Source organism: Arvicanthis niloticus, chromosome 21 (genome assembly GCF_011762505.2).
Source record: "Arvicanthis niloticus isolate mArvNil1 chromosome 21, mArvNil1.pat.X, whole genome shotgun sequence".
NCBI lineage: Eukaryota > Metazoa > Chordata > Mammalia > Rodentia > Muridae > Arvicanthis > Arvicanthis niloticus.
Window position 1 is genome coordinate 35,541,459 of NC_047678.1, and position 23,952 is coordinate 35,565,410.

The 23,952-nt window shown below is 47.5% G+C and overlaps 1 protein-coding gene across 3 annotated transcripts in view; it reads left to right on the forward strand.

Moving 5' to 3' along the window:
• The window catches only part of Osbpl10 (oxysterol binding protein like 10), a 249,757-nt gene that overhangs the window by 172,531 nt on the left and 53,274 nt on the right, over positions 1-23,952 (forward strand). For all 3 annotated transcript variants that reach the window (XM_076917765.1, XM_034483854.2, XM_076917766.1), the window contains 2 exons: positions 11,937-12,147; positions 19,763-19,917. In XM_076917765.1, coding sequence (XP_076773880.1) covers positions 11,937-12,147; positions 19,763-19,917 — 366 coding nt within the window. The remainder of the gene's footprint in view (positions 1-11,936; positions 12,148-19,762; positions 19,918-23,952) is intronic.

The following is a 23,952-nucleotide window of genomic DNA, read 5'->3' on the forward strand; positions in this document are numbered from 1 at the left end:
GAAGAGAACATGTGAAGAGTGAGTGAAGAGAGAATGTGAGGTGTGTATAGAGAGTACATGTGTGTGTGTGTGGTGTATGTGAGATGTGTGTAAAGAGTGTGTGTGCGAGTGAGAAGGAAACACACAGACGTGTGTAGGAGTGTGGGAGTTCAAGAAAAGAAAAGCGCACAGGAGAATGCAGAGTGTGTGCAGTCTCAAGCTGCGAGCGAGTGAGCGAGAAAGAAAGCAGAAAGTGAGAGAGGAGAGAGAAACTTTAAGCCTTAAAAAATTGCCTGTCAGCTTGTACCCCTTAAAAAAGTAGTTTGTGTATATTTATTATGGACCTTCCAGATATCCCTGCTTCCAGTTGAGAACTCTGACCCTGTGTCGAGGCTGAACCCTGACAACCTGTCTCCTTTATGTGTTATCTTGTTGTTCCTATTGGTTGGTAGATTATGGGATTGTAGTGTGTGTGTGGGTCCGTTGTTGGGTTGAATTGTGGGGAACACAGTCTGAGGTCTCACGGGGGCGGGGGGGGGCGAGAAGCTCTGACTACGTCCCATAGGGATGAGACTCTCGACTCGCTTGGCTGGGTCATGGCTGGCTTGGCTTGCATGGGTTTCTGGGCCTCCGTGGCTAATAACATAGAGGTTGTCAGGTAGTTGAAAACCTTCTCCACGGTTCCCCAGGGCAGGTCCCAAAGAAGAGAGATAGTCCACGGTCTTGAAATGTTTATTGTCATGGCAGAAAATGGATGAAAACTATACTCCAGTGTTCTCAGGGCAGGCCTGAAGTTAAATACCTTTTGCAAGGAGGAGGGTCTGGGAAGGAACGCTTAATTGGCTACGCCCTCTGCCCTTTAGGTATCTCATTAATATGGAGATCTGTCTTGAGGCGCTGTGGCTTATAGTCACACCCTCTACCTGTGGAGAGGCTAGTAGGGACGATGTCCTACATGCCGAAAAGGTATGTATCGATGAAGGTCTTCGGCCTCATGTCAGGAGCCTGGAGTCTGGGAGTGTGGCAAAATACATGCTGTCCCTCTCAGGAAAACCTCTGGGGTCTTCAGCCATCTCCAGCCGGTGCTTAACCAGAAACCATGCTGTCCTTTTACTGTCCTATAGTAGATAAATATTTGAAATGAAAATATTCAGCCTGGGTAGAAAGCAGTGAGTAAAGTGCTTGCTGCACAAGTGTATGGAGACAGGCAGACCCTGGAGCCCAGCTCTGGGGGTATGGAGACAGGCAGACCCTGGAGCCCAACCGCTGGAGGTATGGAGACAGGCAGACCCTGGAGCCCAGCTGCTGGGGGTATGGAGACAGGCAGACCCTGGAGCCCAGCTGCTGGGGGTATGGAGACAGGCAGATCCTGGAGCCCAGCTGCTGGGGGTATGGAGACAGGCAGACCCTGGAGCCCAACCGCTGGAGGTATGGAGACAGGCAGACCCTGGAGCCCAGCTGCTGGGGGTATGGAGACAGGCAGACCCTGGAGCCCAGCTGCTGGGGGTATAGGGACAGGCAGACCCTGGAGCCCAGCTGCCAGCTGGTCTAGCTGAACCAGTGAAGAACCCTGTCTCAAAAAATAATACAGAGAGCATGAAAAAGACATCTGCTATCAATCTCTGGCCTCTATGTGTGTGTACAATCACATACACCTGCACATGAACACATACACTATCACATACACAAAGTTAAAAAATATCAAAAATAAATGTATACTCCTGACAAACCCAAACAAACAAAAAACCTCAAAACAACCACAATAAAACCAAAACCAAACAAAATCCCATAGACAAACAAACAAGAAACCACAGGTAGGAGAGTCACTGAATGGAAGGGGTAATAAATGTGTACTCTATCACATGATCACTGTCATCCATGTACTCAGTGTCAGGTGACTGGGGCAGAATGAGCATCTTCCCTGGGGCCAGGGGCCAGTGTTCATTCCCTTTGAGTCTGATTTGGGAGAGGAGGAGCCAAGCCACACAACTGGGTGTGTGTGTGTCTCCAGTGCTGGCCTTGTTGGTACCAGTGGAGGTGGTGGGGACTTTCTAATGAACAAGACATGGAAGGGAGAAAGAGACCAGAGGGCAATGGAGATGAGGGATGGAGGGCCAGATAGTTATGTCTCTGAGGGAGAGGACTGGGGAACCCTTCCTTGGTGGATTTTTGACAGCTCTTTCTGGTGACCATCAGTAACTCTTCTGCTTTTTGAGCCAGCTTGACTTGGTTTTCCCTCTTTCTTCAAGGAAAATATGGAACCTTGTTTCCTGAACCCTGAAGTTCTTAGCCTTCAGATGGCCCCTGAAAACCAACCCCAATCCCATCCCTGTTCAACTCCAAAACCAAGATTGTATTTTCCTTTCCTCACTTGTGGGTTTTACAGGGTGTTTTGTTTTGTTTTGTCTACGCTCAAGGTCAGAGGACATGGGGAAGGAGTGAGAATGGATTTGGATTCGGATTTGTGCTGGCCCATTTCCACCCCTGCAAAGGGCGGGGCTCTCTTGCAAAGCACTGTGTGCTGTAGATTATGGCTGTTATTCATTTCAGTACCTCAAGGATTATGCTGTAAGCCGTTGGTGTGAGCAACTCATGTTCTTTCGCTTGTGAAATGGTAACTGCAGATCCATTTACCCAGTAGGGACACAAGCAAATATTAATTACTAGTGGCTTATCCCTGAATACAACTGTCCCCTTCAGATTCAGAAAGCAGATTCCTGATAAATGCATCTGTCTCTCCAGGGTGTCATTTGTCAAGGTGCTGAAGCTGTCAAGGGTTTGCCTAGAGGGTGAGGTTCCTGCCTGATCTATATCTTCCCTCTTTGGAGCACCTTTTCAAGATGCATTTTCATCTTGAAAGTAATTGGCAGGCGTGAGATTCATTTCAGCCGGGAAAGAACTATGTGATGGCCACACTCTTTTCTGCACCTCTGGGGGGATATGTGAAACAAACTCAGTAATTAAACTTCAAAAGCAAGTAGCAGACATTAGCTACATGACTTCAGGCCCTCCTCTGCCAGCAACGGAGGTTAGACTCTTTGCTTTTGTTGTTTTGAGACTAGGGTCTCACTGTATTGCTGGCCTTGAATTCACAGCAATCCTCCTGTCTTAGGCTCCAGTGTGGGGATTCCAGACCCTAACAGGACATCCAGCTAGAACTGAAGTTTGATGTGGAGGTTTTCTTCTTTAGGGAATCTCAGAGACATCCTGCTCTTTTTGAAAAAGAAAATACTTCCCTGGAAATGAACTGTGAAAGTTCACATTTGATGTCAACCTGATGGGGTTTGGAATCACCTAGGAGACACACCTGCCTCTGGGTACATAGGTATTTCCAGGGAGGTTAATGTAACTGAGGAAGAAAGACTCATCTCTAATGTGAGCTGTATAATCCTGTGAGCTGGGGATAAAATGCAAAGGCATTACCTGCATGGTTTGTTACTGCACTGAGAAAAGTGGCTGATGAATGCAGTAAGTGAACTATCAGGACACTTAGTGCCTCTGAGCTTGGCTGGTTACCTGTGTACAACAGGAGAGAAGAGATGTGGGAAAGGTCCTCACGTTTACCTTTGGTTTGCTGAACATCTCTGGGCCATGTGACCAGGATTTGTGTGCAGCCTGGTTTCTTGTCCACAGCTTTTGCCAGAGGGGGTTTGTCATCTCCCTGGGGAGTCCTTCTGCTCAGGGTGAGTTGGCCAGTAAGAAGGGTCGGTGCTCATGTGTCTGCTTCCCTTGGGTGGAAGTTCAAAGTGGCTGAGCCCTGGGTAGAGTCTGAGAGAAAGCTATGGTGTCTGGGCAGTTGGAGCAGCCTGTCCTGTGCGGCCCCTGACACAGAGAGAGGATCCCTGAGACATTTCCTTCTCTTGCATTATCTCCACTTCCCTTGTAGCCAGGCAGAGCTGGGGAGATTGGAGCCTGTGAGAATGAATGGCCCGACCTGCAGCTGTCTGCTGTCACCCACAGCAAGGACCATTATGTGATGGGGTAGGAAAGAGGGCAGATATTAACCATGAGTTACATATTAGCAGCTTGAGAGTCATTGCAAATGGCCTGCTCCCTCATAATCAGTAGCTGTAAAACCAGGCAAGGACTAAGGTTAGACATTAATTACTGGTCAAAAGATGAGACCCGAGTCTTTAATTGTGGCCTTAGGTGGACACATAACATTTTGAACTGTCTGGAAATTCATTAATAGTTAAGTATCTAAACCAACCAACCGACTAGCAAATAACCACATAAAATGACTGTCTGGGACTAGGAATGTAGCTTGGTTGGTAGAATGCTTGCGTACCATGCATGAGCCCCTGGATCCGGTCCCCAGCACCACCTGAAACCACTGGCTGGCATAGGCCTGTGATCCCAGCAGTTGGGAGGGGGAGGGGACAAGATCAGACATTCAAGGTCATCCTTGGCTGGACACTGAGACTGAGGCTAAGTGGGGGTGCACAAAACCTTGTCTCAGAAAACAAAAGGGAAGCCAAAGCAATAACCCATACTGTCGGCCCCTCCCATGAGGTATGGGTTTGCCAATCACCCACACAAGAAAACACTCCCAGGCAGTAGCCTTCCTGTCCCAGAGGCTCTGGGAGCCCGATAAAGCCTTTCTAATATACTGATCAGCACAGTGATCTCTTTGGCCATTTCCCCCCTCCTCCTTGGGTGTATCAATTCCTCTCCTCTGCTATAAGCTGCGTATCTTCCACACTACACTCTGGGTGTCCTGTCTGGATGGTTTCTACACAAGTCACAAGGACCTAGGAGCCTTGAGGCAAGAAGAGTAGGGCAAAGTGCAGAGAGCAAATGTGTGGTCTTCTGCCCTCTCCTGGTAAATGTCCAGCTGTGTCATCTGGAGCTCCAGGTAGGCCAGGCCAGGGTAGGAGAATAGCTGCCTTTACCTACAGCATTGGGGGGGGGGGGGCTCTGTGTCCTGAGCCCTGAGCTTCCTTTTGCTCAGGCAAAAAGGTCGTGAGCTCTGGGCTAGCCTGGGATATGTAGTGAAACTGGCTTGATGTACACATAAGGAGTAATGGGGATGGCTTTGAGAAGGGGCTTTTGTTCTAAAATGAGGGTCCAGGCTGAAGGTGTAGCTCAGTGGTGGTGTAGCTCAGTGGTGGTGTCTGCCTGGTGTGTGTGAGGCCCAGGGTGTGATCTCCAGCACCACACACAGGGGATACTGCACTTGTACCAAGCAGCCATCTTCATGTGTGGACCGTGTGGCCAGCCCCATGCCTGGGTTTTCATGTGACATTAGAGGTTCAAACCCAGGACCTCACACTTGTGCCGTCTCCCTAGCCTGGGTCTCTCGACTGTCCTGAGACTTCTGTCCCTCCGGGTTGGCTTCATAGGCATTTGTAAGGAAGAAATTTGGATTTTGTGTGACTGTGGTGTGGACCTGGGACAGGATGATGCAGTGGAGGTTTCAGAAAAGTCGGAGAAAAAGAAATGAAGGTCTTAGGAAATCAAGGCTGGCCCTCATCAGAGAGGCTTTTAAATGTGTGTGTGTGTGTGTGTGTGTCAGTGTGCATGTGTGTTTGTGTGTGCATGTGCGGGCGATTGCTTTTGCCCTCTGCCCTCTGCCCTCTGCCCTCTGCCCTCTGCCCTCTGCCCTCTGCCCTCTGCCCTCTGCCCTCTGCCCTCTGCCCTCTGCCCTCTGCCTGGGGAAGTATGAGCTAGTTTATAAACACTGCTGGAATTTCCTTGCCCAGAATACTGTTATACCACAGAGGATCCAGAACAGGCTCAGACGTGATAGTCCCACCCAGCGCTTTCATTTCCTTCCTCACAAAATCCATGACAAAGGCCAGCTGTTATAATGTTGAAATGGAGAAATGCCATTATCCTATCCAGCCTCCGAGGCATGGGGTCGGACAGGGATGGTTTAAGTCATTCTGTAACAGTCTAAGTTAGTAATGGCCTCTGACATCCAAAGCAAACTGGCTGGGAATCCAGAGCAGCACAGAGCAAACGGCAGCAGTGAATACCTTTCTCCTGCCAGGTTTCAGAAAACGGGAATGGGTCCTTTCTCCTGAATACATTCATTCATGTAGCTTTCTGACCAGCCAGTGGGGTCTGTGCATGACGTTCTCTTCTAGCTGGAGTGGCTCCAGGATGCCTATGTCTGCATACCCCAGAAAGCCCTCACAGGTGTGTCTGACTGCGACATTGCAGGATCAATTGTCAACTAAAAAAAAAAAAAAAGAAAAGAAATGAAAAAAATAAAACATTTAAGAACCATGCAACTGAGTTACTAAAACAAGATGGTGTGGGGGGCGTGGGGGAGAATTCCATAGCCAACCAGTACTGGTCAAGGTGGTCCTGCCCATCACTGGCGCCATTCTCTCCTGCCAAGGTGATCTGACGTGTCCAGACTGAAATCTTTTCCAAGGGTCCCTTTCCAGGTGGAACCTGCCTTCTACCTTTTCCTTCTCTCCAGTGTGAGATTCTTGGGGTCGAAATTCCAATTTCTTTGGGACCACATCTCAATAGTCTGAAAGCCAAAGTCAGGAGAGAGGGCAGTGTCTCTTTAGATGACAGGATGGTGAGGACCTGCCTGCTCGAGGTGATTTGCAGTGTAGGAAGTGTCCTGGGATTCTCTGTACAGTGAACTCTGCTATTCCAGCTCACTATCCTCAAGGGTGGGAAGAAGCAAAGTTGGGGTGTTCTAGGGTGGGTAGAATTGAACAGGAGAATCATGGGAAAAGCCATTGCAGATGGCAATGTCTAGGCATTTTTTACTGATTTATCTTAAATATTTGAGTGGTTCGGGTGTGTGTGTGTGGGTGTGTGTGTGTGTGTGTGTTTGAGCACTGTGTTTATGCCTGGCACCTGAGGTATTCAGAAGAGGGCATCCAATCTCCTGGAACAGAGTTCAGAATGGTTGTGAGTCTCCATGTAGGGCCTGAGAGTTAAATACCTTTTGCAAGGAGGAGGGGCTGGGAAGGAATGTTTAATTGGCTATGCCCTCTGGCCTTTAGGTATCTCATTAATATGGAGATCTGTCTTGAGGCTCTGTGGCCTGTAGTCACACCCTCTACCCATGGAGGGGCTAGTGGGCATTGTTCTGCGTGACTGGAGGACCCCACTCTATGGAGGTCTTCAGCCTCATGTCAGGAGCCTGTCAAGAGCCTGGAGTCTGGGAGCATGGCAAAATTCATGTGGTTCCTTGCAGGGAACCCTGTGGGGTCTCTGGTGATTTCTAGCTGGTGCTACACCCAGTTAACCACTTAGATCCAAAGTGAAGACTTAGCAGTGGCTCAGAAAATTAGGGACAAATCCCCAATACTTTGTCAGTGGCATGGGTTGTCCTGTCTACATTCAAGGAGGGTAAATTGAGTTACGGAAAGCTCCAGGGAGCCCATGTAGGCTCTGCCAACCAAAGCTCACAGCCTAGCTGTGGCTCTTGATCTAGGAGAAATCCGTAGTCACGAGGCACAGCAATCTGTGTTACACAAGAGATGGATGACTGGCCTTGTTGGCACTGGCCTTTGCAGACACCTCAACAACCAGCGTGAAAGTTTGCAGTTGAGAAATGCCAGAAGCAGGGACAGAAGAGGCCCTTGTTCGCCCACCCCCCTCGAAGAAAGCTTCCTTCAGCTCTTTCAAGGAAGATTTAAACTTGTGGGTTCCAGCTACTGTGCAGTGTTCTTGGTTTCTACATCTTACGTTTCCATGCAGCTGATGTTCCTGTTAGCACTGACTCTCCTGATTTGATTTTGACTGTGCATTGCCTCTGTAAGTGCTTTGGAAATTGGCCATGGGTCCCCCACTTCCTGTGAAGTAGGTTATCTGGGAAACACAACCTGATATATCTGTGCTGTTGACATTTAATTTGGGATCCATTTTTGTGCCTGTGTTACACATTTGGCCTTAAGAAGCCAAATGCCAGAATAAGTTGAAATTTGTACTTTGTTATTTAAAAGTGGTGTGTGTGTTTGTGTGTATGTGTGTGATATATGTATGTGTGTGTATTGCATATGTATGTGTGATATGGTGTGTGTGGTATGTGTGTGGATGTGTGTGGGTATATGGGTATGTGTGTGTTGTGTGTATGTGGTGTGACATGTGCATATGTGTTGTGTATATGGTGTATGGTATGTGTTGTATGTGTGTTTGGGAGTGGGGGTATGGGTGTGTGTGTGGTGTGTGATATGTGTGGTGTGTGTATGATATGTATTTTTGAGGTGTGGAGGTATGTGTGTGTGGTGTGTGTATGATATGTACTTTTGAGGTATGGAGGTATGTGTGTGTGGTGTGTGTATGGTATGTGTGTGTATGTGTGGTGTGTATAGTATGACTTGGCATATACATGGAGGTCAGAAGGTAACTTGTAGGAGTCGGTTTTCTTTTCCCACCATGAAGGTCCTAGGTGGTAAGAGTCTTTACCTACTAAGCCGTCTCACTACCCCTGGGTCTGTGCACTCTGTGTGTGCAGTGCCCATGGAGGCCAGAAGGGGGCGTCACATCCGCTGGAACTGGAGTTTTCTTCTGGTTATTTTCAGTGTTCAGTTTACTTAGAAAGGTGATTAAAGCCAATAGATGCCTTATACCTGGCATAGGCTTGCTCCAGGGGGCGCTGTTGACATTCAAACACAGTTAGGCCCCAGTGCACAGGCTTGCAGGTCTGCCCGTCCCTCTCCCACTGGGTCCCAGGATATCTCTATCCTAAACACAGCCTCTTCAACACAGCTTCCAAGTATCTCTGCCAAAGGTCTCCCTGCCTCTGGTACTGGCTCTTGGTAGATACTGTCGAATGCTTTCAGGCACAGGCTTCTGTGGCAATAGAATAGGATATCCCATAAGCCTGTTTTGTGCTTTTATTATCTAGGATTTACATAATAGCTTATGCTTGCAGAATAGCAAGTATTCATACTGTGCAATATAATTGGAATATGGGTCTCTTTGCTGATTAAAACTGAGGACATTCCATATCAGCAGCTCCATCTCGCTTACCTTTTTTTGTTAAGCATTATAGCACCATTCATAATAGTAAAAAAAAAATTGATTACAGCCTTCATCATTATGTCCTTTTGGGGGGGGGGCATATCATTTTTCCAAGACTAAGTTTTATGGTAAGAATTTTGAGAAAGTGCTGAGTCCTACCAACAGTATAAATTCAGTTTTCTCTGCCAGCAGACATGCACACAGTTGGCCATCAGTGGACACTTGGATATTTTATCTGGTTTGAAATTAAACTGAACCAGTTGGCGGTATCTCTTGGCAAGCTGAAACCGATTAAAAAAAAAAAAAAAGACATTGTCCTTTAGTGAAGTCAAGGACTTAGAAGGCCAAAACCCTGTTTGCAAATTGAGCACAGTGGTTTCCCTAAACTTTAGGTCTGAAATAAATCTCCCTGCACTTTGCTGAGAGAACATCAACACTGGGAGTCAGCTTTTCAATCTGCATCTGGGATTTGACGGAGGAGGGTCGGGATGCAAGGAATTCAGCCAGAGTTACTACTCTTTTCCTTTTTAAAATAGTCTTTGGTTTCCTTGTCTGGCTTTGAATTTTTGGTGTGGCTGAGATTGGCCTTCAGCTCCCACCTCTGCCTCCTGAGTGCTGGGATCTGGGTGTGTGAGGGTACATACACTTAGTTCACATGGTACTGGGCTCGAACCCAGGGCTTTGTACATACTAGGCAAGTGTTCTATCTCTTCCACCATCTCCCCAGAACTGCACCCTCAGCCCTGGGTTACAATTTTAATTTAAATTGATTCAAGAAGCTGTCTGGAGGCGACAGAGAAAGAAGCCAGCTGAGCCTTGCAGCGTCTCAGGTGCTGTGCCAGGGGGCAGAATGGCTGGTACGGCCTCTGTGAGCTGCAGAGACCAAGCCGTAGAACCAGATAATGGGTGTGCACAGTAAAGTGTGTGTATGTGTGTGTGTGTGGGGGGGGGGGGGTGTCCCAGATTGTGTCTCTGTGGTGTTTTTATGAACATGGATGATTTAAAACAACATCTCATGAAATTGGTGAAATTGAAATGAATGGGGAGGAGAGAGAGAGCGTGCTGAGTATATGTGTGTGTGTGTGGGGGGGGGGGCTAAAGGTCAACACTGGGTCTCTTCTTTAATCTCTCTACCATATTTTTTGAGACAGGGTCTCTCACTGAACTGTAGGTTTGCCAGTTAGCCTGGGCTGGCTGGCTAGCCTGCTCTAGGGATTGATCTTCCTGTGGTTACAGGGACTTACTTCTTGATGTGGGTTCTGGGAATCAAGCCGAGGTCTCCAAGCTTGCTTAACAAGCACTGGACTGACTGAGCATCCCCCCAGCCCAGATGATCTTTTATTTATTTATTATTTTTGGTTAAAGCCCACAACTACACCAAATGACAGAAAATAACATTTGTTTCCAAGGCAAACAAGGCGGGAAGCCCATGCTTAGCATTGTCGCCACTTTTCTTTGTGACAAAGTATCCGACAAGAAGCAACTTGAGGGAAGAGAGGTTCGTTTTAGCTCATGGTGTGAGGAGTCCGTGACGCCAGCGGAGACATGGGGACAGCTGTGTGGCAGTGGGGGCGATGACAGCCATTCGCTTACAGTTCAGAGAACCAGACGCAGAATGGGCTATACACCCCATCCCCAGGCCCATACCCTAATGATCATCTTCTTCCAATATGGGCCCTCCTCTAGAAGACTCCCCCAAATCCCGTAAGAGCACCACCAATTGGGGACCAAGTGTTCAACCTCATGAACCCATGGAAACATAACACGGGAGAGTGGTAGGCCCAGGTCCAGAGCTCTTGCAGCTACTGCTGGCTGCTTCTTTCCAGCTGGACCCAACATGCTGGTGACAGGAATCCTCTGGGATTGACAGGGACGGAGCAGGGAATGTCACGCTAAGCCGAGAACAGGTTTTGTGGAAAAGCCCAAAGAGCAACGGGCCAGTGTCTACAGCACAGGTGCTGGCTGGTTCTGCGTCAGCAGCCCCATGACCTTGGGCCGTTGCTCTCACCAGCTTCTTGGAATGACTAATTATCCTTTAGACTCGGTGCTTAGCACCTTATAGCACCTTACGTGCATCGTCCTGTCCTGTTTAATGTGGCAAGCTGTAAAACACAGGGGGCCCAAATGGCACAAGGTAACCACTGAGTCCTCAGCTAGCTCCCCGTGGAGTGCTCTCCCCTTGATATGCCCTTCAGAGACACAGTCAGCCTGCTGTTTGCCTGCGATAAGCTGGCCAACTGACTGGCAGCGCACAAGGAGGGTTCCTGACGTTTTGTCATGGCTAAGTCTACTGCTCCCCACTGGCCTCCTCTTCCCATGTCTTCCATGGTGACAGAAAGTTGTGTCCTCTGTCGTCAGTTTGTGGAGTGGGATGGCACGGCAGTGCCTTTACCATGACTTTTCTCACCTCAGCTCCTAATTTGGCTCTGCTCTGGGCTGGTAGTGCTTGGAAATGACCAACTGGAGCGGAGAGGGAGAGCCCTCCATAGAAACACTGTTCAGAGGGTTGTAAAGATCTGCCTTTTCTTTAAAGACGTCTCATAGCCTAGGCTGGCTTTGAACTCACCACGTAGCAGAGAATGACCTTGAACTTCTGACCCTCCTGCCTCTACCTTCCTAGTGCTGGGATTAAAGGCATGCAACACCATGCCTTGTTTTCTGTGGTGCTGTAGATGGAACCCAGAGCTTTGTGTATGCCAGGCAAGGACTCTACCGACTGAGCTAGCGCCCTAGTCCAGGGGTTCTGGTTTTTAATGTAATTACTATTGATTTTATTTCCTGAATTCCTGTAAAGTAGTACCTGGTGGTCCTGCCATCCCTTTTAGCTCTGATAGCATTCTAACATTCTCTTCAGGTCAGTGTTTTGAGCATAAATGGATGGACCCAGACACAGATGCCACAAAGGCCAAGTACACAAAGAGCACCCTCTGGGCAGAGCCTACTGCCTCTGTCCAGCGCCAAGGCTCCATGCGGCCTCATAAGAGGAAACCTCCCTTCATCTCCAGGTCCTTGTTTTCCAGATGATGAACCAGGTGGAAGGTCAGCAGAAGAACCTTGTGCACGCCATTGAGTCCCTGCCAGGCTCAGGCCCCCTCACTGCCTTGGACCAGGACCTGCTTCTCCTGAAGGCTACCTCTGCCGCCACCCTTAGCTGCCTCGGGGAGTGCCTCACCCTGCTCCAGCAGAGTGTACGCCAGGCAGGCCCACCCAGCCACAAGCCAGGAGCCTCAGGTGAGTGCCTCGCTCCCAGCCCCCAGGCTTGTCTAGTTGAGATGTGTGTTGTCCTTATCACATACGTGTGATTACATGTGTGCATCTCATCTCATCCATTTGTCCTGGTTACCTGTGTGTGCCTCCCATCCCACCCATTCATTCATTCTTAGTTTCCTGAGGTAGGATGTTACTGTGTCGTCCAGGGTGTCTTTGAACTCACTACATAGCCTAGGCTAGCCTTGATCTTATGGTGATCCTCCTGCCTCAGCATTCTTAGCGCGGCAGTTATAGGTATGGACCACCATGCCCTACATTTTCTCTATCCACTCAGCTATCCGTCGGTCCAGTTAGGTGTCCGTCCCTCCTCTCCAATAGTGTACCATCCTGTAAAAATGTACCCAGTGTGTATCCACAGGCTGTCTAGTGTCCTGGAGGATTGGGCAGCCTGGCCCTGATGTTTTATTCTGTCTGACTCCCGTCCTAAGCATGCCACCTTTTAGAGCTGTCACCGGGTACCCTCCATGCAGTATTTCCATGGCCTCCATCCTCCACGGTTTAGTAGCCACAACAGATGACAGACGCCACACACGACCTCTCCTCTCTGTCCTGTTCACTCCCTCTAAAGGATAGGTTTATGAAAGTCCCTCTAGGGACAGTGTCATGCAGGCCTCCCATGGAAGCTGGTCATGTGGGGAGGACTTTGCTGAAGAACATTCCGGAAGCATTGCTAGTTCCTCTTCCAAAAGCCAGAGGCAGGAACGTAGGGCTCTAAGAGAATTTAGTGCTATCTGTGGAGTAAGTAGTCAGCAGGCAGAAAGACATCACTGGAGGTTAAATTCAATACTAAAGACAAAAATAGCTTGAGGGGAGATGGTTCAATACTCCCTCTCAGGACAAACCAAAACCCAAACCTAATAAATAAGTGATTTCAGACTTCAAAAAGGTTATAAGAATAGTATGCGGGGTGTAGAGATGGCTCGGGGTTAAGAGCACATGATGGAGCTAGATTCCCAGCACCCGCATCAGTTGGCCCACAGCTGACTGTAATCCCAGCCCCAGGGAATATGATGTCCCTTCTGGCCTCCACAGATGCCTACACTCATGTGCATGTATCCACCACACCCCTTCCTCCTGTGCTACATACATATACATAATTAAAAATAAATCCTTTTTAAAAAGAATAGTAGACTAGACTGTCCAGACAGGGTGGCTGAGGGCCTACCTATGACTGCCCTCCCAGCACTTGGTTCACAAGCTCAAGTTCATGCGTGTACCTGCTTTTTAATTTTGACGTGTGTGCTCGAGGTCAGACTCATCCTTCATGGCTGCACAGCAAGCACTTTATCTACTGAGCTGTCTCCCCAGCCCCCAACATGATCATTTTGTCAAACAAAACAAAACAAAACAAAACCTGCCAGATGTCAGAAGGCATCATTGCTCACCATTGTACCATCACATGTGACTGGATTAGTGGGAGCTAATATTAGTGGGAAACTTGATAGGTAACTCGCCTCCTCTGCTCCCAACTCTAAGACTTACACATTCCTTCCTATGGATTCTAAAACAATGAACACGTGCTGGTTAAATGTGTACCACATTCTGGAGAGAAATGGAGTCCCCTGTTACATCCGGGTCTTCACAGCTCAGAGGGAGAGTTACAAAGTGTGTTTGCTCACCGTCTTGGGGCCTGCTCGGCTGGCAGAGCTACCGTAGCCTGACATACACTGATGAAGATGTGCTGATGTCTAAAGAAAGCCAAGATGGGGGAATGGAAGCAAAACTGCTCGAGTTTTCGTAGCTGCTGTGCCTGCAGCTCAGCTAACACCCCTGTGGATAATTCTGACTTACCCGTGCTTTGGATTTTTGATTCTTGCCCTGTGTTTTTTAAAGCAAAGTGAATTTTTCACACACACACACACACACACACACACACACACACACAAACACACACACAAACACACACACACCTCTCTCTCTCCCTCTTTCCCCCCTCCTCCCTTGACCAAGCCAGCTCAGTCAGTCAACAGGGTCTCCAGGGAGTGAGGGAGAATTCAAGAAAGAAAAGACAATTAGACAAGACTATAACATGACTCCAGCCAGTGCTGAGGCTGAAGCTGGTTTTTTTTTTCCAGTCTGCTTTTATATCATTCTAGGTACATACAAAGAATGTAGTCAGTCCCAAGGTGTAAATAAAGTAGTCAAGGAACAAACAAGGCATAAACAAAGGTCCCCTGATTACTGTATTGGGGTCTTAACAAGACCCATCAAGATACAAAGAACACATTCCTCAGCTGTATTCATCTTGAGCCTACTTCCGTGTCCTAGCCCAATGTCAAATTCTTGCCAATATCCTAGAAGGTGGCACTGAGAGCTCTCCACATTCCCTTTCCTTTCTGGCCTCTCTGTCTGCCCCTCTCTCTTTTTCTTTCTCTTCCAACTCACATTTTAAAGACAGACTCTCATACGTGGCCAAGGACCTTGAACTTCTGGTCTTCTTGCCTCCACCTCCCAATCACTGGGAATAGAAGCACCACACTTTATGCAGTGCTGGGAACCGAACCCAGGGCTTTGTGCATACTAGGCAAACACTCGACTAATATCTTCCCCTGCCCGTTGTGATACCATAGTAGTGCATCTCTTGTAAGGTTTCCTAGTGTCTTCTGGGAAGCTGGTTGGCTGAGGCACCTTTGTCTACAGATGTCATACCATCTTTTGTCCCAAGTGAACTTTCAGATGCACCTGGCTCCCTTTTGTGCAGCCCGACGCACAGGCCTGTCTCTGGGGGACGAGGGCATCTTCAATGTTTTTTAAGAGAAGTTTGCAAGGAAGAATAATAAAGTGATCTTGCTTTTCAGTCAAGGCCTGAAGTGTGCAGCTCCCTCACCATTCCTGCCCATTCCTCAGCAGCAGCAAAATGGGAACATGTGCCTGGTTGGGAGGGGCTGAGAGTCTGTCTTCCCCAGCCTAGATCTATATAAAAAGTGAGCAGACACAGACACAGACCCGGAGCTTGGAGCTGGGACTACACTTGGGTTCCCAGCATGGAGGAGAACTGGAGCTTGAAGGGATTGGGGTTCAAAGGACTTTGTTCTCTTTCTTGTTGGTTACTTACTTCCAGGCTTACTGTTCAGGAAGTGGAGATCCAGCTCCAAGCAGGGGCTGTAACTGCTCGCTGTGCTTCTGAGTCAGAACTGGACCTTTCCAGCCTGCTGGGCACCAAGTGGGCTTGGGAAATGGGGTGCTAGGGCTAGCTTTGTCGGGGCTGTAACAGCAGAGGTCAGGTGGGCCTGAATGAGGACTGAAACAAGACAGGTAACGGGAAAGCTAGAGTAGAAGGCAGATGGTCCACATTCCCTCTCTCATGTTCCAGACTATTCTCCTCCTCTCCCAAGATTCCTGGAAAGTGCTGTTGGTAAGCGTGTCCCACTGGAAGTGGTTAGAGGTGATGCTCACAGCTCTTCTGGGCTTTCCTAGGCATCTGCTTCCCTTTCTCCTCTGCTTCCACTCAGCACCTGCCTTTTCTGTCTGCTCCTTTCTTCTGGTAAAGCTGCCTGCTGCCAGTCACTTTTATTTTATGGTTTTAAGGCAGGATAGAAATGTGACCATGCCCGTTAGTCAGTAAGAGAGGTAGGAAAAGCTACAGACTAACCTTGAGGAGCTGTTTCAGACAGTCGAGCTTCCTAGTCAGTCAAAACAAAGTTCTTGAGCGGCAAGTTTTCCATAAAGAAAGCGGTCACCCAGGGACCGGGAGATGGCTCTGTCTATACAGTGCCCACCATGTAAGCGTGAGGACCCAAGTTCAGTCCCCAAACTCATGTTTAAAAAGAAAGGTGGGAGGAGACTTGGTGCCATGCGTTTGATACCTTCATAATCCCAGCATTGGATTGAGGAGGTAGAAACAGGAAGGATCCCAGGCTGGCCAACCAGGCTAGTTCAGTCATCAAGTTCCAGGCCAAATGTGAAAGTGACTATCTCAAAAACACAAGATGGCAGCGCTTGAGGACTGGCACCCAGCAGTTTCCTCTGGTCTCTGCATGCATGTGTACACACCATTTCCGGTCTCTGTGTGCGTGCGTGCGTGCGTGCGTGTGCGCGCGCGCGCGCGTACACACACGCACACTATTTCCGGCCTCTGCATGTGTGTATGTGTGCACACCGTTTCCAGTCTCTGAATGCACGTGTACACACCATTTGTGTTTCTCCTCTTCACACATACAAGTTAGGAACACTGGCTTTCCGTCCCAGATATGCCTCACACTTTTATCCCCTTGGGAGGTCACAGCCTGACTCTGAAACCCCTGGGTGGTTTACTGAACCTAAGAGGTCACCAGGAACCGGTAGGTGATGCTTCCTGGGGACATCACTGGTCATAGCCTCTGGGCAGAGGCCTGGTGACACTCGGCACCCTGAGGCTCCTAGGAGACCCAGAATTGACGAAGACATTTCAGTCAAACTTATGTCTTTAAAACTGTGTGGAGCCAGGCACTGTGGCACACACCTCAGATCCCAGCACTTGGGAGACAGATAGGAGGGTTGTGAGTTTGAAACCAGCCTGGGCTATGTAGAGGCTCAGAAAAGGGAAAAGAAGAAGAGAAAGAAAATGTAGGCTGCTCTTTCTCTGCTAACCTGCAGAGTCTTGCTCTGATATGGACATTTTTTTTTTTGCTACAAAAAACTGTATTTCTCTTACCCTGCCTTTGAGTTTGGGGAGAAACTATAAGCCACAAATGTAGTTTGCATTGTGTGTGTTTTTGTTTTGTTTTAAGCAAGCCTTCTTTAAACAATATTTTTATACTTATCAAAGCCAAGATTACATACCATGTATTGAATCATTAATGAGAAAGGCTGGGCACACTCGAGCTCCCTGCTCACTAAACATGGACTATTTTTGGCACTGTCATGTGTGAGCTGTTCCTCATGTTAATCCATGTGGCCGTGCTGGGTATTGAACTCGGTTCTTCGCACTTGTTAGCAAGCACGTTTCCACTGGCACTCTTTATATTAGTATGATATTTTTTTTACATGTCAATGATTAATTAAATCATTTTGACTTTGATGTAAGATATATAGTTATGTTTAGAAAACTTATCATCAGTTCATGGCCCAGATAAAACCAATGAGACAAGAGCTCCAAGAAGAGAATTCTAGTGCCCCATATCTTAGGACTTAGGCTCTGGGGTGGCTCACTGGTAAACATACTTGCTGCCAAGCCAGATTACCAAATTTGATCCCTGGGACCCACGTGATAGAAAGAGAGAACCAAACCCTGTAAATTGTCTTCTGACTGTCATGGTTACATGTACCTGTGGGAGTGTATACTCATGTATGTGTGTATATGTGCACACACATACAGAACTTGAGATGTGTGTGCATACACTAATGTAAAAACATCTCAGGAATTGTGACAAGTGATGTTTTAATATACTGTATTTCAAGCTAAAATTAATGTAAAGCTAACCTATGATAAAACCATAGAAAGGCCCTCTGTCAGCTTGGGCTTCGATTGCCAAGGCTGAACCAACAGATGCATATATCTGGCGGTGTGCTGGAGGCTGGGCATCCAAGCCAGGCTCCAGCTGATGGGGTTGCCCCTTCCCTACTGATGGGCACTGACCACTGACCTCTCCCATCGCTATCGTGAGCTTCCACCTGCTGTGTGTGTGAGGTGACAGCTCTGGTCTTTTTTTTTTTTAAGGATATTGATCCTGTTGGATTAATGTCCTAGCTGATGATTCCATTCAACGCTAACTACTTCTAGAAAATTCCAACTTCAGATTTTGTTAGATTAGAGGTTAAGACAGATGATTGTGAGCTACCATGTAGGTGCTGGGAATTGAAACCAGGTCCTTTGATGGAGATTAAGAACTATTCCTAACAAATGGTTAAAACTGCCTTAGCCCTTGGGAGGCAGAGGCAGGCGGATTTCTGAGTTCGAGGCCAGCCTGGTCTACAAAGTGAGTTCCAGGACAGCCAAGGCTACACAGAGAAACCCTGCCTCAAAAAACCAAAAAAAAAAAAAAAAAAAAAACCAAAAAAAAAACTGCCTTAGCCTGGCTCAAGATATCATCTCAAGAGAATGCACATATCAAACTATAATATATACATATATGTGTATTGTTCTTGACATAAAATAAATTTGCCAGCTCTCGGGCTGAGAAGGCCTTGAGGTTTATATTTTATTTCAGCTGGGGCTTACACAGCAGAGTGATGTAGTTTCCTACATTTGTGTGTATGGAAAAGTATTGAGCATGACACTGAGAAATTTTGACATAAAAGTCCATTTGGTTGGATAACACTACACTCAGCAACTCACACACATACACACACACACACTCACACAATACACATACACACATACACAGACTCACACACATGCAAGCCCACATACACATTTCTCTCTCCCCCCTACACACACACACACACACACACACACACACACACACACACACATTTTTGCTGTATCTTATTTTATGTCCAACAATCAGATTCTCTCAGAATGCTAAAGGTTTAGGCCACTTCTGGACTTTTCTCTGAGCAAGTTCAGAAATGATGCTAACAAACAGGGTTGCTTTGAGAATGGAACACCTGAGACCCGAAGGATGAGTGAGCCCCTCCCCCAGCCTATCTTTCCTTTTATCATTTATCCCTGCCCCTAGGTGGGGAACTGAATCTCCAGGCTGGAAGAGATCTGAATGACCTATTTATCTACCTTGCCAGGTTGGGGTAAAGAAATCCACCTGTAATTATTCCTGTCTCTATTAATAAGCTCAAAGATATTCCATGGTAGTAATAATACTAATATTACTGTAAAGTCATATTGGAGGAGAAAATCTTTTTCCCCCTCACAGGAGGGAGTTGAAGGAAGATCAGCAAAATTCTTTTAGCTCAGCAGTTTGCTACTTGTAAGAATTATTTCTTGCTAGGATGGACCAGGCATTTTGTCCCATCAGGAGGGACCTTCTTAGTATCCACCGCAGCTGGCCACATCTGGCAACAGGAGCTGTTTGTGCCCACACTGTGAACATCTTTCCTGAACTGTGAATAATAAACAATAGATCACATTTCATGCAGCCTATATCTGATAATATGACTCGGTCTTTAATGTAAAATATCATAAAGTATTTTTGCAGGTTAAAAAAAATAACCATCATTCTCTGATGTTGGTAAAATTGTTTCAAGGTGACTCTGGTAAAGTGCTTACCACAGTAGCATGAGGGCTGGGGTCTGACCTGGGTGGTAAGAGCTGGGTGGGTACAGCAGTGTGTATCTGTAATACCCACTCTGAGATGGAGACAGAGGGATTCCTGGTGCTCATTCAGCCAGCATAGCTGAATTTGCTAAGCTCCAGGTTCACTGAGAGGCCATGAAGAAGAAGAAGTCAAAGTGGAGAAAGTCAAAATGAAAAAGATACTTGACAATTGTGTCTTCCCAGTCTGTGGTGACCCTGGTCCTGATATTGCAGGAAAATGTCTCTTATATGCACAGTCAGTTACCTCCTTCAAAACAGACTCTGCCATGTGTGACCAGAAGCCCATGTCACAAGGGTCCCCTCACATGGATAGGTCAGATATTTCACAAGCTCTACGTGTCTGCTTTGGAGACTACCTGGCGTGACTTTATCTCTTTATTTCAGAGCCCATCCTGGGGTGGCATGGGCCCACGTCACATTCCACAGACCAACTGAAAAATGGGACCCTTGGCTCTCTGCCCTCGGCCAGTGCCAACATCACATGGGCAATTCTGCCGAACTCTGCAGAAGAGGAACATAGCTCACAGCCTGAGCCCGAGGTAAGCGGAGGCCTTTCCCAGCACGCCCATTGCTTGTGTTAGCATTGGTCCAGACAGCAACTGGGTACATTTATAACCTGCTCACTGCTTTAAGAGGAGACACATTATCAAAAGCAAGAATCCCTTGGAGAGACAATCATCTTCCTGCCTGCTTGGAATTCTCCCTTGTCCTCCTGTCTGGCAGCTGCCCGGAACCAGTTGCCATTCTAACAATGAGGACCCTCCGATTTTGATTGAAGTGTGAACCTCATTTTAACTTGAAGTGGGAGAAACTCTAACAGACCCTAAAAATGTCTAAACATGCCTATTGGCGTAATGGGAGCAGTTGTATGACATCATGTCGCTCCCCTGAATTATGGCTTCTCCATATGGTTCATGCTGTCCAAGCTCCTGCCTCACAAGCTTGACTCCTGCATGCCTCCAACAGGCCAGGGGTGAGATGTCCTCATCTGTGTTCAGGCTGCATAGGGATTTCCCTGTTCTATCTCAGGACAACAACCCTGGCAGATACTGACTACCTGACAGATCCCAACAGGTTGTAAGGACTCTACTACCCGCCTGCCTGACATAGCTCTGGTCCCCTAATTCTGCCTCTAAGTGTCCACTGGAAGGAGTTGTGTTCCTCTTGCCAAGTTTATTTTGTGTCAAGAATGACACACATATATGTATGTATTATAGTTTGATATGTGCATTCTCTTGAGATGAAATCTTGAGGCAGGCTAAGGCTAGTTTTAACTGTTTGTTAGGAATAGTTCTTAATCTCCATCAAAATAATTTATTCTGAAAATTATGGGAGACTTACAATATTCATCTGGAAATGGCAAAAGTTCTGGGGCAGCTTTTGCCACAAGCCAACTGTGGTGAGCAGTGGCTGTTCCTCTCTGAGCGGCACCGTCTGATACCCTTTGGCAGTGATTTAGTGGCATAGATTTTACAAAGGCAGGAGCCACCTGCTAACGAATATCTTAGCCATTTCTTCAAGGGGCCTGAGCAGGGTTTGGAGTGAGTAGGGATATGAACTTTGGCCTATAACTCTGCGAGGAGTTCCAGGCTGAGACAGACATGCAGCTGACGTAGGAGCTACAGTCAGTGCCGGTGACTGTATTGGGAGCCCTGTGTCCTTCAGGATACCCCGTGGGTTGGTGTTTGAGGATGGGTGCATAATTTACAAAAGCATTTAAAAAAAAAAAAACCACAATGGGCTGGCCATGGTGGTGCACACCTGTAGTCCCAATACTTGGGAGGCCAAGCTCAAGGTTAGCCTTGGCTGCATAGCAAGCTCTGGACTAGCCTGGGCTACACATGAAACCTTGTCTCAAAGAGACAAGGAGTATGTTAATTAGCTATCTATAAAACAAACAAACAAACAAACAAACCACAGAGCCATGAAGATGGCTCAGTGGATAAAATTACTTTCCATGCCAGACTGACAACTCGAGCCCAATCCCTGAACTAAAGGTATAAGGAAAGGGTTAACTCAAGAGTTGTCCTCTGACCTCCACATGCTCACAATGAATTAAAAAATACATAGGTACATACATGCAATACCCTCCATTCACCCAAAGAATAGCTATGTGCTTAGAGCTGTGTCACACCATAGTACACACAAAAAGGAAATCGGAAGACTAGAATCATTAGTCCTTTGTGACCATTTTAAAATTGACTTTTGTATTAAAAAAAAAGGTTATATCCATTCATCATGTGTGAGAGAGGTTGTGAGTGTGAGCACACGAGTGTGCAAATGCTACAGTGCACGTGCGGAGGTCAGAGAACAGTTTTGGGGAGTTATTTCCTTCCTTCCACCATGTAGGTCCCAGGATTACTTTGGGTCGTCAGGATTGGCAGCAACCACTGAGCCATCCTTCCATTCCTTTGTCTTTATATTTATATTCCCAGCTGTAGTCTCAAGTAAAGGGTCCCAGAGACTAGAACCTAGTAAACATACTAGGGAGGTCTGGGGTACCCATTTTTTGTTGTATGGGTCCCTGTATGTTTCTTCTTCCTTTCCCAGGCAGCTGTGTCCTCTGTCCCCTAAAGGTAGAGCTGGCCTATTGTTTTTATTTAAGGTTGTAGGCTGCTTTATGTTACCCATCAGTAGCACTGGCAGAAGATAGTATCCATTGTTCCTGCTCCTGAGGCTGGTAAGATGTCTGCCACCAAGCCTGATGACCTGAATTCATCCCAGGACCCACAAGATGAACGTGGAGAACCAGCTCTTCCAAGCTGTACTCCGACCTCCACATGGAACAAACAGCATTTATTTTAGGATTAAATGAAGGATGTATATGTGTGTGAGAGTAGGCTCCCACGCATGTGTGTGAGAGTAGGCTCCCACGCATGTGTGTGAGAGTAGGCTCCCACGCATGTGTGTGAGAGTAGGCTCCCACGCATGTGTGTGAGAGTAGGCTCCCACGCATGTGTGTGAGAGTAGGCTCCCACGCATGTGTGTGAGAGTAGGCTCCCACGCATGTGTGTACCTAAGGACGCCAGACGAGGGTGTCAGATCCCTTGGAGCCAGGGTTACAGGCAGTTGTGAGTCCCCTGACTTGGATGCTGGGAGCTGAATTCTAGTCCTCTGAGGGAGCATTGAGTGCTTTTTGCTAAGCCATCTCTATAGCCCTGCAATTTAAAAAAAAAAAATTACAAACAAAATATACTAAGTTCAGCTTTTAAAAAAAGTATTCTGAAAAAGCAAAAGTCTGGCCATGAACATGAACGAGCTGTTGACTTCTGATTGTCAGTGTTGCCTTCATCCTTTTGTGAGAGCCATGTGAGATACAGTCATGTGACCCCTCGAAGGGAGACTTGGGGTGGTGGGGTAGGGTGATGATGGTTTTTAGAGATAGGAGAATTCAAGTTCTCTTGTAAAGGTGCCCTCATTTTTCCTCAGTGACAGCCCTGGCAGACAATCCTCAAAATGGCCAGTGGTTAGAAAATAGTTTTCTTCTTGGATCAGCGTGCTTTGTTTCCCCCCTCCCCCCGCCCAATAGTTGAAGCAGCTACCAACACCCACCCAATAGTTCTCATGTCTGATGCAGCATAGTGTGGCCATTGCCCCCTGCACAGTCTGGAGAAACCAACTCCAGGAGGAGTGAAGGGGACTCTCTCAAGGCTGGATGCTCCTTCAGTTCCCCACCTGTGTTGGTATAGAGAACATAGTTGCTTCCATGAGTGGTCCCCATTGAAGAACTAATTTAAGGGGCTAGGGAGATGGTTCACTTGGTAATGTGGTTGTCACTCAAGCACGAGGACCTGGGTTTGGGTCCCCAGCGCCCGTGTAAAAGCTGGCACGGTGGTACAGATCTGTATTTCCAACGCTGGGAGATGAAGACTGGAGGAGCCCTGGGGTTCGCTGGCCAGCCTGTGCAGCACTGGTGTGCCCAAGGTCCAGTGAAAGACTGGCTCAAAAAAGTCAGGTGGGAAGCACCAGGGGAGGACACCCACAGCAGTCTCTGGTGTCCACATGTGTGTGCACACAGGAACACACTCGCATGCTCCAGAACGCTGTTTAAGGATTGCCGCCCTTGTGCATCAGCTTAAGGAAAGCGTCGTCTTCTTGATTATTGCTTTGATCATCCACTCTGTCTTCTAGAGTCATAATTAGGATGCAGACATATACCTGTCTCCCTCACTGGCTTCTGACTCACCATAAAACAACTTACATACGGAGGAAACACATGCAGTTTCTTTTTCACGTTTATTTAGTGTGTGTTGGGGGTTGGGGGGGGAGGAACAGGACACATGGTATGTGTAAAGGGAAAAGGACAGTTAGCAGTAGTCAGGTCTCGCCTACTGCCGTGTGAGTCCAGGGATTTGAACTCAGGGCATTAGGCTTTGTGGCAAGCATCCTCAGAGCCATTGTGCTGCCCCACACATGCGTTTTCAACTTTAGTTTGCTTTAATTCTCAGCAGAACCAAAGCTCAAAGAACGGCACATGTTGAATCCACGCTCTAAGAGGGAGTGTGGCGGGCCCTGATGTGGAATCCAGTGGTCTGCTGGGGCAAGAACCGATTAAATGCTAGAATGAAGTGTGC